This window comes from Calliopsis andreniformis, chromosome 4, assembly GCF_051401765.1.
Source record: "Calliopsis andreniformis isolate RMS-2024a chromosome 4, iyCalAndr_principal, whole genome shotgun sequence".
Classification (NCBI taxonomy): domain Eukaryota; kingdom Metazoa; phylum Arthropoda; class Insecta; order Hymenoptera; family Andrenidae; genus Calliopsis; species Calliopsis andreniformis.
Window position 1 is genome coordinate 13,586,509 of NC_135065.1, and position 14,583 is coordinate 13,601,091.

At 45.6% G+C, this 14,583-nt stretch overlaps 1 protein-coding gene across 2 annotated transcripts in view; it reads left to right on the plus strand.

The window, feature by feature from the left end:
- Hen1 (Hen1 methyltransferase) overlaps positions 1–14,583 on the plus strand; it is a 137,377-nt gene that overhangs the window by 74,292 nt on the left and 48,502 nt on the right. For both annotated transcript variants that reach the window (XM_076375889.1, XM_076375890.1), the window contains exon 2: positions 6,415–6,679. In XM_076375889.1, the coding sequence (XP_076232004.1) occupies positions 6,425–6,679 (255 nt within the window). In that variant the 5' untranslated portion in view covers positions 6,415–6,424. The remainder of the gene's footprint in view (positions 1–6,414; positions 6,680–14,583) is intronic.

Genomic DNA, 14,583 nt, shown 5'->3' on the forward strand with positions numbered 1-14,583 from the left:
CTCGTTCCCTCCACTTGGAGTCGAAATTCTAGACACAAACGAGCCGATTGATCGCGACGGGGGAACAAGCTAACCATTGTCGCTACTTCCGCCGCAACCTTGACTCGCGGTTACATAATTTATGCAAAGACAGCGGCCTCGTACGCTCGCCTTCTCGCTTAGTCAGTGCAGCGCGATTAACCGCGATTCGCGAAGTCTCTCCTCGACGAAGGCACCGAACCCACAAAATTTCTCAAGCTCAGAATTTGTAATTTCCCGGCCGACTGCTCGATCGAACCTTCCGATCCACGGAATCGGTCGCGCTTCCGCTTTACGTAACGCTGTGCTCTAGTTTTCCAGCGGACGGTTTCGTTGCTGTAAACGCTGTTGGTGCGGTCGCTTGTTTACTTGCTCGGCTGTGAAAGGATACCAGAGCCGTGACGCGTGTGGTCGATTCGCGTTCCGTTTCGCGTTCCGTCTCGTTCGGGTCACTCCGAGGAAAGTAGTCGAAGGCAGAGGCAGGATGTGGCTCAAGTGATTGGTGTTCTTTGTTGCCCTGGATTTCGAGTCTTTTCGGAGATACATGGAAGTCAGGTAAAATTGCGCTGCGAGTAGGTAATTAGTTAGTGCTCTGTCGATCGTGTATTCCACCTGGATATCGGGAGAGGTTGAAATTTCACGTGGAGTCGTGTAAGCCAGGTTTACATCGTTTTAGTTAAAACTAATTGAATTATGAAGCGCGGCGAACGATGAAAGACTGGGTTAATCTCAATTAGACTGCAGAGCAAATAGAGGCAAATGAGGGCTGAGGGATGGACTTCCTGCCTTTCAAATCCAGATGAAGCAAAAAGGCACTCGTATATGGGGAGACTAGAATATTCAAAATAGAGAGTATCTTAGTCTTTTAATTTTGTAATCAGTAATATTTCTTCATGAACAAATTTTATTCGTACCCTTCACTGTTCTCGCTACGATTATAGAATTTATATAAACTCAACTTGGAACATTTGATATGCACAAAATCTACGGTTAATCTAAAAAGAGTGATGAAGTGAAAACTCGTGAACTCGTGAATCCATGTACCATCGATCATTTTTGATAATACGATTGCAGTAATCCTATTGTATCATTTTATAATACTGTCACCATAACAACTGAGGCTGAAACAGCGATCCTTCTGTATGCTTCGACGCGACGAAACAAAGAGAATAGGAACTAGAGCGCGATTGTTTTCATAAAATATCGAATCTGTTCCATATTTTTCAATCGTAAAGCCTCCGCAAGCGTAGCGAGAATTCTCTCGAAACGTGCCATTCAACATGAAAGATCGGGCGCATGTATAGAAACGGAAGAATGCAAAAATTAATCGAAGAACAGGCCAATGAACTGTAAGCACGACACAAATCGAAACACGTCGAGTGGAATTCGGAGGGCGGGGGCCTTTTTCAATCGCTCGTTTGTTTAATCGTTTCTCCGCACGATCGACTACCATCCATCGCGATTAATCATTAATAGTCGCTACCGCGTAAGCTCGATCGACGTTTATTGAGCGAATTGGAGTAAATTAGAGAACACTATTGCCCCTCGTTCCTTGGATCTTATCGATAGCGGAGGGTCAAGAAAAAATGCCCAAACGAAGTTCCTAAATTGAAAAACTTACAGCGCCCGAAAACTTCTAAATTAAAAAATTCACAGGGTCACGAGTTCTTGATTTTCCACGCGGAATGAACTTCTCAAACGTAAAAAGCTTCCTTGGCGCGGGGAAATCTTGAAATCTACGCAACTTGTAAACTACCGTGAACCACTAGAGTGTGTTCTTATTAAAAAAATCGTAAAAATACGTATCTCACGATCAGTGTCCCGAGAATTTCAAGAATCTCCGTACGAAAAAGGACTGTTACCACAAAAACGTCGGAGAAGTTGTTAAATGACTGTCGAGGTCGCTCGGAAAATATTGAGCCACTAGAATTTCCAAAATTTCCGGACCCAGGAAACTACTAAATCAAACAACTCCTAAAACTGCCCGCCAGAGTCTAGTCCAACTTTTCTGTCCCGGCAGTAGCTCTCGGAAGTGTAGTCTCAATTTTCTTTTACTCCAAAAATATAGAAATTCGTCAGACTTCTACTTTGAAAAATCTGGAAGCTTCACCGATACTAGGTATAAATAATTTAGGGGCAACCAATGGATAGAACGTAAATTTCCAAAAAAACATATCACACGTCCATCACTTTCCCTCCTCCACTGGACAGGGAAGAAAAAAGGAGAACGAATGTAAAGGGGGGGTGATACCATGACGCGTTTAATGGCAGTCCAGAGGCGCGTGTCGGTAAACTTTGAAATTATTTAGGCGTGTTCGGTTGCAATTTTGATTTGTGGTCGTCGCCCAACGGGGATCGGGATTTCGGCGTGGCAAGGGCTCGTGACAGAAAGTCGATAGAACGTCGCTGAAAATTAATGAGCCAATCGTGTGTAGCTCAGCTAGTCAAGCCGCTGGAATAATTAATGATCGAGCGTTTGTAGTTCTTCGGCTTCCATTGGGGACTCGAGTTTTCACAGAAGTCTCATCCTTGAGAGGGTAGGGGGTAGTTTTTGGAAATTCGCCAAGCATGGCGATAACTTGCGAGGCTTGTTGTGCACGCCTACATATTTATAGCCCCACTTTTCCTATCGATCCCTTCTCAAAGAGAATCTAACTTCCTCTGGGAGCGAAAACAGAGAAGATTTTCTTATCGAGTTTTCCCTTCGAGTTGCGAGGGTCGCGTCTTCACCTTCGTATTTTGAAAAGCAACATGGACCGTTTCTCGCGCTACCTCGTGCTGCACTTCTTATTCTTCGAACGCTCTTTGAACGTGGAACATTTTCTCTGTAATTTTCGTTCCGTTTTGATTTCCCGAAATAAAGTTACTTAAGTTATTAAGTTATTATTGTGGAGATGAAAAATTGCATGTTATTATTTTTGAGTCGGTTGCAATGATCTCACCTGATTATGCCATAGAAATGTTGATCGCGCGAAGAGGCACTCGTGCCAGTCTTGAGATTAAGAAGCGAGACGAATCGGTCGATGACACTCGTCATGAAGCAGTCTCGCGGTCATTGGCGCGTGATGTATGCAGGGCGCAGCTCGCATTGTTCTTCGCGCAGGCTGGGAGAGGCCTTAATTACGCCGCTCCTCGTACGTTTGATTTGCGTGGGCGGCGGCCAGACGGCCGTTACGTTAATTACGCGCGGACAGGTACACGCTTTTGCTGGACACGTCAATGCTTCATTAAGCTGCGGGCCAGCGAGCAGCCGCCGTCCGTGCATCGAACTTTCCTCGTCGACTCGCGTTGACCCCGTATCCCTGCCCTCGCCCTTTCGATCTTGCGTTCAGATGTGGGCACGTTGAGAACTTTCCCAATCCGTGGAACCCCAAGAAATTAGTAGATGAATAATTCTAGAGTTGGCAAAGATTCGTTATTTTCTAGGTATTTTTAGTGAACGAAATTAGAGTAGGTGGAAGTAGAAAGAGTCCAGTCAGACACGGACATGCTTGAAGAATTCATACCTCGCACTCAATTTCGTCATTCTTTATTTTCGTCTTATTTTGCCCTGTAGTATCTCTCCTTTCAATTTCGTGGTACACTCTGTTGTTCAACATCCTGTATATTTTCGCGGATAAAACTAAGCAAGTCTTCGCTTTTTATAAATGTATTTCATAAAAGTAGTTCCAGTTTCACCGTGTCTCTCCACGATACATTATCCACGAATAGAGCAACATTAGCAGAAAGCTCGAAACGAAAAATTGAAAAACGAGAGGTGAGCATGTGCGTGGCCAGTCATAATGATAAATTAAAATTCAGAGATACTGAATTTTAAAAAAGCCACCCTCCAAACGAGATGAGAGACGCGCGATTAAAACGGAAAGAAGGGAGAAGCAATTCCCTCTCTGTTGGCCTGGGAAATTCACTTGCTCGTTTTGGTCGGTGAAGAATGGTGCTCGACCACTGACCGATCGTTTATCATTCGAACGGGACAGGCAGCCGTTACAATAATGAACATCAAACGCGGTGTCGACTCGCATCCGTGGAAAACGCAGGCTTACGAGAGAAACATTGATTCGCCTGCGGTCGAAGGTGCATCGGACCGCTTCCGTTTCCGCGTTTCAAGTGGTCGCCGATGATCGTTTCGCGGCTTCGAAACCTCTGCAGCATCGATTTCGTGGGATTATTGTTCTCTCAGGACTGGAAACCAGCCTCTCTGGATCATGGAGAGGGCAAATATCGTAGCTCTGCTATGATTGAAATTCGGCTGGTCTTTTTAGACGTGACATCTCTCGTAACATTTTCGTTCAATTTATGAAACTCGTAACAAGAGCACTCTGAAATATCTTTATTGTCATCTGAATCACTTATCGTGCTTATAGGTAGTTCGAATTTTAGTGGCTGAGCTAGATTACCATTGAATCATAGTTGAAGCTCACGTAGTGAACGCAGTATTTCTTTATACTCTAATTAATTTCCTCAAGAGTAGCATCTCTCTCCTGAATTTCAGCGACTCCCCTCCGTGTAGCATGCGAAAAGTTTGAATATCTCGGTGGTCCATATTTCTCGATTTATCGGAGGACGAACCAAGAGGAAGCCTCGGTGGCTGGTTTCGAGATTTCCTCCTCGAAATCGATTTTACGACATCGAGTCGGAGATATAGAGGACGAACGAGGCGGTGGGCGAACGAAATCGCCTGGTATCGTGGGTGTCCTCGGTTTCGTGGCAGCATGGAGACCCGTTTCCGAACTCGACGAGCCCCAATAATTCACAGGCAAATTCTATGGTGGCCCGAAAACACCGCCGCTGAACAAAGACCGCCCCTGGAACGGACAAAGGGGTCACCAGGATTGACCCCAGCCGAAACTTCTCCTCATCCCTCCACCTGCCGTTCCTACAGGTCTTCCCTCTGCTACCAACGCTACCCCTTTCCCTCCGCGATCCCAGTCTTCCCTCTCTCGGTCATTTGCTTCGTGAACCTGTGTCCTCTGCACGCTGTGGACAACTGCATCTCTCTGCTTCAGACCGCAAATAAATGAATGTGCTCGCTTCGTGTTTGGATTAAAGACTGCTCTGGGTACCTCTGGGGGACCTCTGGGGGACCTCTGGGGGGCTTGAAGATTGAAAATATTCTGTGTCCTCGGTCGCCAGGCATTCTTCAGCTTGTGGGAGTTGGAAAAGATTTAAGATGTTCCAAATAAATATTTCATTATTCGAGGCACTATCAAGCAACCCACCCATCTACCCTATACACAAGCTTGACCCATTAATAACCACTTTGTAGAAAAGCAGATAATTGACGAAGAAGCGATTCTCTGGCGAAAGTGCAACGTTGCAGAATGCTTCGTGCCTATTCACGGTCGGGTTTGTCAAGAATTCGCCGATTTATTGAAGGCGACTGTTCGGACGGGAATGGTCGTGTTTAGCGCGCGTCGCTGCAGCCAGCGTGTACTTTAAACCGCATGCAAATTAATGCCTAGCCGTTGGCGGGCAGTAAAGTGCGGGCAAAGTGAGTTTAGGGAGCCATACGTGTGTAACAGCCCGGCGAAAGCTCTTCGCGCTAATTATGGATTCCGTTCCATTGCTTCTGCTCCCCTTCTTCGCGTTCGTCCCCCTCCGCCTTGGCCCTGCCTACTTTCTGCTTCCTTTTTAATCGTTCGTTTCAACGGCGAAAGAGGACCGTTTAATTAATATTCCACTCCGTTAGCCGTGAACGTCGATTCTCCTCTTTTTCTCGCCCGAAACGAAACGTTTCTTACTGAGCTTCCCGTTCCTCCCTTTTCGCCGAAGATTACGTCCTCTACATTCACTCGTTCTTCTCCTCTCGTCGCCCCTTTTTTCCCACCTGGCATTTTTGCGTAATTTCTGCAAGGAGGAGGTGGGAAATTCCGAAAAAGCATGCCTTTGGTTCATCGCCATCACTGGTTATACGAAATTAGGCTTCTAAAAATTTAGCTTCTATAGAATTTCTCTTCTGTGGAATTCATTCTTGGATTTCAATATTGCAGAGAATTTAAATTTTCGGAGCTTTTCGTAACAGGAGGGCATCTAACTCGAAACGGTGGAGGTCAGGAAACTTTGACCTGGGAAGCTCAAGGTTGGAACCTCCTTTCCACCTATCAACTCTTGAATCCTCCTCAGAAAGTCTTCCTCATTATAGAATAATCTTAATACTTCTTTCCTGTATGTACCTCGACAGTAGACAAAGTCCCTTTTGCGAAGCAATCGAAGTCAAACGTGCCCCATTATCGCGACGAATAGGTCGTCGAAGCTTTCAGATCGCTGAAGCACGCTCGAACACCGACGAATCATTTCATAATCGCACGACCCTCGAATAATAATCGTTAATGTGGGAATTATGCAAAGTAGGGTCACTTGAGACTCGAAGCTAACGAGGCCCGTTGTTTTTTGCAGGTAGGCCAAGATGGACGTCGAGGCAGCGCTCCTGGAGAACTCTCCGACACTCTCGACCATCTCGTCAGACTGCACGGACACGACTTACTCTGGTCCTGGCTCGCCCTATTCCCCGGAATCGCCGATCATCGCCACGTCCTCCTACAAGAAGACAAAGGATGACGAGGTCACGCCTAGACCGACACCCAGGCATCCGCTGCCGCCCAGGAAGCCTAACTTCCGGATACGACCGCCCTACCTTATGATCTGCATCAGCATTGTCGAGGTAAGACCTTGCAAGCAACGCTTTTTATGGAGTTAAGGGGATTTGGTAGCTTGTCTGACCATATACGGGATATTCTACTTCGCGTAACATAGTATTTTCTTTTATACAGTATTTGATCAAATTTTTGTCTCTTGCTTGCTTTTATGTCTCCTTGGAGCGACAGAACGAGGGTTTAGGGAGTGTTTAATTAATTGAAAATCCAAATAGAAACATATTGCTACTTCACATTTCCCTGAGCTCACGAAACCGAGAAGACCTTTTTTCTCTCCTTTCTACGAACATGATCCAACTCTCTAAAAGGAACAAAAAATCCCTCCATTTGGATCGATCCCATTCATCGTCGCACATAAAGTAAATTCGAAATATCGAAAAATGTATACATTTCCGGAAGACGCGAGATCAAGCTCGACTCGTCCGACCTCGAAAGATTTCCCATTAGTCGAGTTAATGCGTCGCGAGAGGGACTGAGCGGGGAAGGGATGGAAAGGCCGATGGGAATCTCTCTCAATTATTCGCACGAGTTCACGAACGAACATCGCACCGGTATTTCAAGAAACTCGTGCTCCGGGAGAAGTCGAAAAAAGCGCGGGGGAAAAAGAGGGAAAAAGAGGGAAAAAGAGGGAAAAAGGGAGGAGACATCCCTCGCCTCGTAGATCCTCCAGCCGCTCGATAATAATTCCAGAGAGCTTATTCGAGCGCTTCCGGAAACTCGTCGGCACGAGCAGCGAGCGTGCTGGATAAAACGCGCGAAGTTAAAGCCGCGAAGTTAAATGCACCCTTCTTTCCCGCGATCTCGCGCAATAAAGCAGATGTTAACGCTGGCTAGGAGTTAATGAAACGGCGAGATTGGGCGGGGAACACCAGACGATTACGGAGTTGAGGAGTCGCTGCGGATTCCGAATCGAATTTCTGATAGTTCGGGAGTGTAATAATCGACTAACATTTCAGATAAAACGGTGGAAGTAATTAGCGTTCGAAAGCCTAATCGAGGGTGGATCTGGATTTAGAAAGAATCGTCAAACTGTCAAAGTATAAAATTCGAGGATACTCCTAAGTTTGAAATTTGTCAAATTTGCAAGCTGCATTCTTTTAAGTCCCTCGATCTACTATTCCGTTTTTACCACCAACTTTATTTTAAGAGAGTAGAATGAACCCCCAAGCGGATGGACCATAGCGGCGATTCCTTTCTCGCAAGTTCGGTAGCTTTAACCACTCTTTCCTTTCCATGCTCGCGCAGACGATCGTCGAAAAGGGGGAAATCTAATCGGCGTCTGTACTCCCGGTCCAGTTTCGCGCGATGAAACGAATGATAATGCTTTTCCAGGGGGTTTAATGAAACGCTGAGATAGCGGAAACGACGATATCCGGTTACGTGGTCTCTCACCAAAACGTCGACGTTCCCCGTGGCTTCCGTGGTTGCAATAATCGCTCGAGTTCCCCTGTTCTTCCGTAATATCGTGAGAGATAGGATAACGAACGCGATAAATCAGTAAGCGAAGGCGACACCGTAAATATGGCTCGTTAGAGGATTCGTGCTACTAAATCAGGAAAGTTTCTGGTGCCCTCCAGTTGCCGAGAATCGGCACTGATTACGGTGTTAGTATCACTGATAACGGTATTCGATTTCGTTCGGCTCTCTACTTGCCTTATTTCTATCCTGTTCGTGGGATAGAGTCGATTACCTATTTATCGCCTGGCGCTCGAAACAAGAAGAGAATGAACGCGTTCGGGGATTGTTGGACTCAACCCCCGAGGTCACCCCCGTCGACGATAATAATTGCTTCGAAGTTCTGGGGATCGTTATGACTCGGCCGCGCCACCGAAGAATGCGTCCAATCTAGAATGGCTGAACTTAAAATTGCGGGAAAATGTAACGAGGATAGTAAAACGACAATGAACGTTCCCGGAGCTAATGAAACGTCGAGATACGCCGTGACGATGCCGCGACCACGTAGACGGCCCTCTTGCTTCGACCCTCTACCACCCCCTTATAATGATCGCACCGTGTCGTTCATCTTTTCTCATTTACTGGGAATTATTTCGAAATACCTCGCCGAGAAATCTTGGATGATACGGCCTCTAGACGCGATAGAAGTGTTCTATTCTTTAATGGAAACCGACTCTACTGTACTCTAAGCAATGCCGTTATTCGTAGCTGGAATCTGTCTGGCCCTATATGTCTCGTTCTACTGTATACGTTATGCCACGGTTCCACTTGTGCAATAGATGACAGTGAATTATTTGCACCCTTACTTTTTTAACAATGTTGATTTACTTTTTCAATTTCAAATCCTCTATGAGAGATGAATCCGTGAACACCTAGGTTAACGTCTACGACTTATCGTCTACAACCCAGCACGACGTAAACAGGGTTCGAGCGACGCACGATAGACGCGAGAAGAGGAGAATTGTCCAGAGCCGACAGGTGTCCCGCTGACAACTATTTGCATCGACAACAATTGGCGGCAGTATGGAAAAAATTGATGCCCCGTCGATGTTTTGACATTCCTCCTGTCGATCCTCCTCACGCGAGAAATTTATTCCTCGTTCGCCCACGATTGCCAGGGATATTCGTTTTATGGATAATTTCATTGCTCGTCACCGACCGGCAAAATAATTGAAAAACTCGTTTAGTACCACCGAAACGCGTCATTCGTTCGCGAGATTCGATTGACAATGGGGCTATTCTAAGAGTTATCGCTTAATATCTTCACTTAATATCTACGCTTAACTGTTTGAAAGATATTAATGCATGTTGTACGCCCCAAAATAGTTGTTTAAAATACAGTTTGATGAGTGAAAAATGAGATTCACATGTGTCTGACTATGGACTTATTCTACTGCCGCGCGTTAATCATGTAAGGCTAAGCGCTGTCAGTAGAATGAGACTAGTCAGACACATGTTAAGGGCACATCAAATGTCTTTAGCAAATTAATACCTCTGAAGTAGAGCCTCACAATTTGATCTCTATTGATTTTTCTTTTAGTCTGTAGAATCAGCCCTTGAAGTTTCTGATCTTCTCCGTCGCAGGACCGTAAAATAGTTTAGGGTGTTTAGGTGCGATTTAAAGGGGAAATCCTCCACTGATGAATGGAGAGAGATAAATCAAAGATCGATAAGAGGAATCAGGCCACTGGTTTCGCGAGTGCCGCTCCATCTCCAATGGAAGGGGGATAAGAAACAAAAGGGGGTGTGGGTGGCGTGGCGCGGGTGCAATATGAAAATTCTTTATTGCCAACCGTGGCCTGAATTTTCGAGGATCCCGACGTTCTCCAAGATGGCAAACATAAAAGCGCATTAACCGCGAGCGGAGAGAGACTGAAACCCTCGCAAGGCTCGTAAAAGCAGTGACGTAAAAATGGATGGCCATGAAAGCCACCGCCCCCACGTGGCCCAAAAGCGACGTGTATCCGTGGCGGTGGATGATTTACTGAGAAAGACGTCGCGGTCGGGGCGCGAACATCGCGAAACGTAAAAAGAGGATATCAGAAAAAGATTGCTCGGCAGAGGATACGAGAACCTGCGCGATTTGTGGCCCCATACACGTCCCCCTCCTCCCTCGTAACTTTCGGACAAACTGTTGGGTAAATACGTGGCTGGAAAATTGCGGCAGGAAAATTCGAATCGTCGAAGTGGCCGAATTTCGTGTTTGACAGATGGATTTGGGAGAAACAGGACTAGCTGGTCCTCACATGGGATCTTTGTGAATTTTCCTTGATCGATTTTTCCGCGGGTGAAACGCGCGAAGCGAGCAGAAAAATTAAAATCAATGTTTCTTTCCCTTTGGGACCTTTAAAATGTTACGTTTTGAGTTCTCTCAGAGGTTCGAAACTTATTTTTCTTTGAAGAAATTCTGCTTTTACATCGCTTCTAATCATTTATTTCCGCTCATCCAATTAAAATACATTATTATTCGCGTTCATTCCATTTCCATCAGAGATGAGCGAATTATGCAAGCAGTTTTCGCGATAACGCACAGCGACACGTCTTTCCCTCGCAATTCTATATGTCGTCAATTATCGTTCGCATTAATGCGCGCCCGTATTCAAACCATTCGTTATTTAAAGGCTGATAATGACGGCGGTTTTGTCTGGCATTAAATGAGCAGTTTTGATTAATTACCATTCTGCCGTGGTAGATATTTTCATACGGGAGCGGGATTAATTATTCCCTAGATTTTCGTTCGTCAATAACGCACGCGTTTGGATTTTTTCCCCCTTGGATAATAAATGACCAAAATTCTCTACGCGTTTTCAAAGTAATTACTATTCTAATTCCAGCAAAAACTACATGCATAATACAATAGTATAATACAATAGTATTATGCATGTGTCGGTACTATTGTCTCGATTGAACATTTGCGCAGACTGAAACAGTGATCCCCAAATTACTATTAATGACCATAAAAAATGTCCATATTTTACTCAGTAATTACCGCAGAAAAAACTTGAAAATTTAGCCTTTCAAAGTATGCTGCTCTCTTTAAGGGCGCTCCTCGAAGCACACACAAAAGAAATCGCGATTGCCCTCCCATTAACCTACTTCCAGGCGTCCTCCCTAACCCCAAAAAAGAGCTCCTTTATTTATAGCGAAGGCTCGATTCGTTCGTAGAGGATTCGTTCGCTCGATGCAAAGCGAGAGCACTGAAACGCATTCTCGATGACGATAGATAGCCGTTCACTGCCTGGGGGACGAGGCGACGTTGCGCAGGTGGCTCGTCTACGACCCCCGTCAGAGGGACCAGGGATGGAGGTTCGCCTCGTACATGCTCCTGCACTCGAACGCGCTTCACCTTGCACTGAACGTGGTCATCCAGCTGGTGCTGGCCACCCCGCTCGAGGTGAGTTAATCAGACTAATTGCCACCCTTTTTCCGCTCCCGTAAAGTGGCTCTTTCGGTGCTCGACTATCGATCTAGCCCTCCGAAAGGGTTGAATCGACCGGAAGACCACCGAAGACCGCTCAACCCCAAACACGAGGGTACCTTAATCGCTGCAAAATGTTTGCCAGAGCAGAATTTCAGACAAAAATTTCGGGAGGGACTCGGGGAGGTGTGTCACTTGACTTTGTGCATAAATTAGGGGCGTGCCTAAATTAGAGGAAATATCTGAGTAACTTTACCTTACTATGCTAAGGGGTTAATTAGGGGTAAATAAGGTATTAACATATTTTATTCCGAGTGATATATTTTCGACAGAATTTCACCTATCAGATATTTCACGAAATGCTATTATTCTTAAGAATATGATTCTTTTTTTCTACGACAGTTTCCTCGCGAGGGTACGATACATAAAAATCTTCCCTAACTTTGCCTTTCCCGCCACTGTTGTATGTAACTCTCTGTCTAGCAGCCAGAGATATATATTAGCCAATAAGATATGGAATGTAGAAAGCTGGGTGCTCCGCAGGTGGAGCAGGGTCGAATAGGGGTTGCGACCATCTACCTGGGGGGTGGCGTGTGCGGGGCCCTGGGTGCATCCCTGCTACAACCGAGCCTGTTCCTGGTGGGCGCCTCTGCAGGTGTTTACGCCCTGCTCACCAGCCATCTCGCGCATCTCTACTTGGTAAGTCGAACGAAAGTCGGTCGATCTTTATCGACGTCAGGTTCGAACTTTTCCTGTGACGTTTCACCGAAGGGAAAAAGTAGGTGAAACCAAGCTTGGAGCAACTTTCCTCTCCCTCGTCCTCAGTTAAATCTCATTAAATCGCATAATACCCGCGTCGCGAATGGGTATCGACGAAAACGACCGCGAAAATAGAAGCGTTCGGGAAACTCGGGGGTGGAGGGTTGAAAAACTACGAACTTTCAGGGGATTAAAGAAAACCGTGGGCTTCTCGAACCTGCTTCGGCTTTCCACCGATTGTTTCTCGATATTTCCCGCCGTGAAGTTACGATTGCAGGGACTGGATCCTTTCGGGGCTGGCTTAGGCGTTTCTTGTTGTCTGGGAATTGGCACACTCGCGATGGGAATTCATAGCACAGAATGATCGTTTTTCGAGCGGGAATTTGCTTCCGAATGACTTCGAGATTCGCTTGTCGATCGATAAACTGAAACGTTCGGTTTAGTAGCTCGAATTCGAACCGGTTCGAGGACTTCCCTTCGCAAATAGACCATCCTGCATGTGAACAGACCTCCCCTCTTTGGGTTAAGTAATTGCGCAATTACACACTGTATTCGATACAGGCACATTTTAGTATCGAATTATTCCCTCGCGATTTAAGTTTGCATGACTTGAAGGACCTTCTCCAGTAACATAATACCTTAACCAATTCAACTGGAAAAATTACTATTACTTACTGTGCGTTGCTGGAAGGACATATAGTCTTGGTGTCCAAACACTTCGTGGCAGGAGTCATATTTCGCCTATCAAAGATATTCAAAGGCCATACTGTCTATTAAAACAGTAGAATTTTATGAGTATTAATTCTAATACTTCGCAGCAAAGTTAAAGATCACCAATTTCGGACCAAAAAGTTGTCGATATTAGGGCTGCTGTAACATTGCGAAGAAAAATCATACGGCAGTGAGCTTAGTCTCATTCTAAAGTGCAAAGCCTCTTCTTTGACAATCCTGAGTTGAACTTCTTCGAAAAAAATTCTTGACTCCATGACCGGCCGAAAACGAGAGGGTGGTTCTTCCTCAAAAGTGTCCCAAATTTAGCCGTCTGTCAGGAAATTAATAAATTTTTTTTGGGTTCATTTCTGGGGGGAAATTGAAGCACGAACCCTCCCATTTCGAACGAGACCTCGGCGAGCTCTCTGCGATTTTTTTTTGCCGAGATATTCCGCTCTGAATAAAAAGTGAGCCTCTAGCCTCGGAATCACTCACTGCTCCAGAACCCCAAAAAGTAGTCAATCTTTGAACTGCTGTTGCTCCCTCAAAAAAAATCGCAGGAAAGTGAGCTTAGTCTCATTCTAAAGGGCAAAGCCTCTACCTTGACGCCCCTGAGTTAAACTTGTTCGAAAAAATTTCTTCACTTCACGTCCCGCCGAGAAATGGTGGGTGGTTTTTTACTCAAAGTATTCCGTCTTCAGTCGTCTGTCAGGAACTTGACAAATTTTTTTCGGGACTTTCTCTTCATGGAGGTTGAAGTGTGAATCCTGCCTTTTCAAACGAGACATCGGCGAGCTCTCTGCGATTTCTTCTCGCCGAGATATCGCGCTCTATATGAAAAGTGAGCCTCTAGCTTCGGAATCACCCCCTGCTGCAGAACCCGAAAAAGTAGTCAATCTTTGAGTTTCTGCAACTCCACCAAAAAAAATCGCAGCGAGGTCAGCCTGGTCTCACTCTAAGGGGCAAAGCCTCTACTTTGACGCCCCTGAATTGAACTTGTTCGAAAAAATTTCTTGACTTCACGTCCCGCCGAGAAAAAGAGGATGGTTTTTCGCCGAAAGTTTCCCAACTTCAGTTGTCTGTCAGGAACTTGATAAATTTTTTTCGGGCCTTTCTCTTCATGGAGGTTAAAATGTGAACCCTCCCCTTTCGAACGAGACCCCGGCCAGTGTTCTGCGATTTTTTTTCGCCGAGATATCGTGCTCTGAATGAAAAGTGAGCCTCCGGTCTCGGAATCAAGCAGTGATCCAGAGCCCGAAAAAGTAGTCAATCTTTGAGCTCCTGTAACTCCGCGAAAAAAAATCGCAGGCAGGTGAGCCTGGTCTCATTCTAAAGTAAAAAGCCTCGACTTTGTCACCCCTGAGTTGAAATTGTTCGAAAAAAATTCTTGACTCCATGACCGGCCGAGAAAGAGAGGGTGGTTCTTCCTCGAATGTTTTCTAACTTCAATCGACTGTCAGGGACTTGACAAGTTAAGGAGTGTTAAGGAGCGATCTGTGATTTTTTCACCGAGTTCTGCGATGTTCTTCCAGCAATGCACAGTAGATTCACCCTTCCATCTTCGCGTCC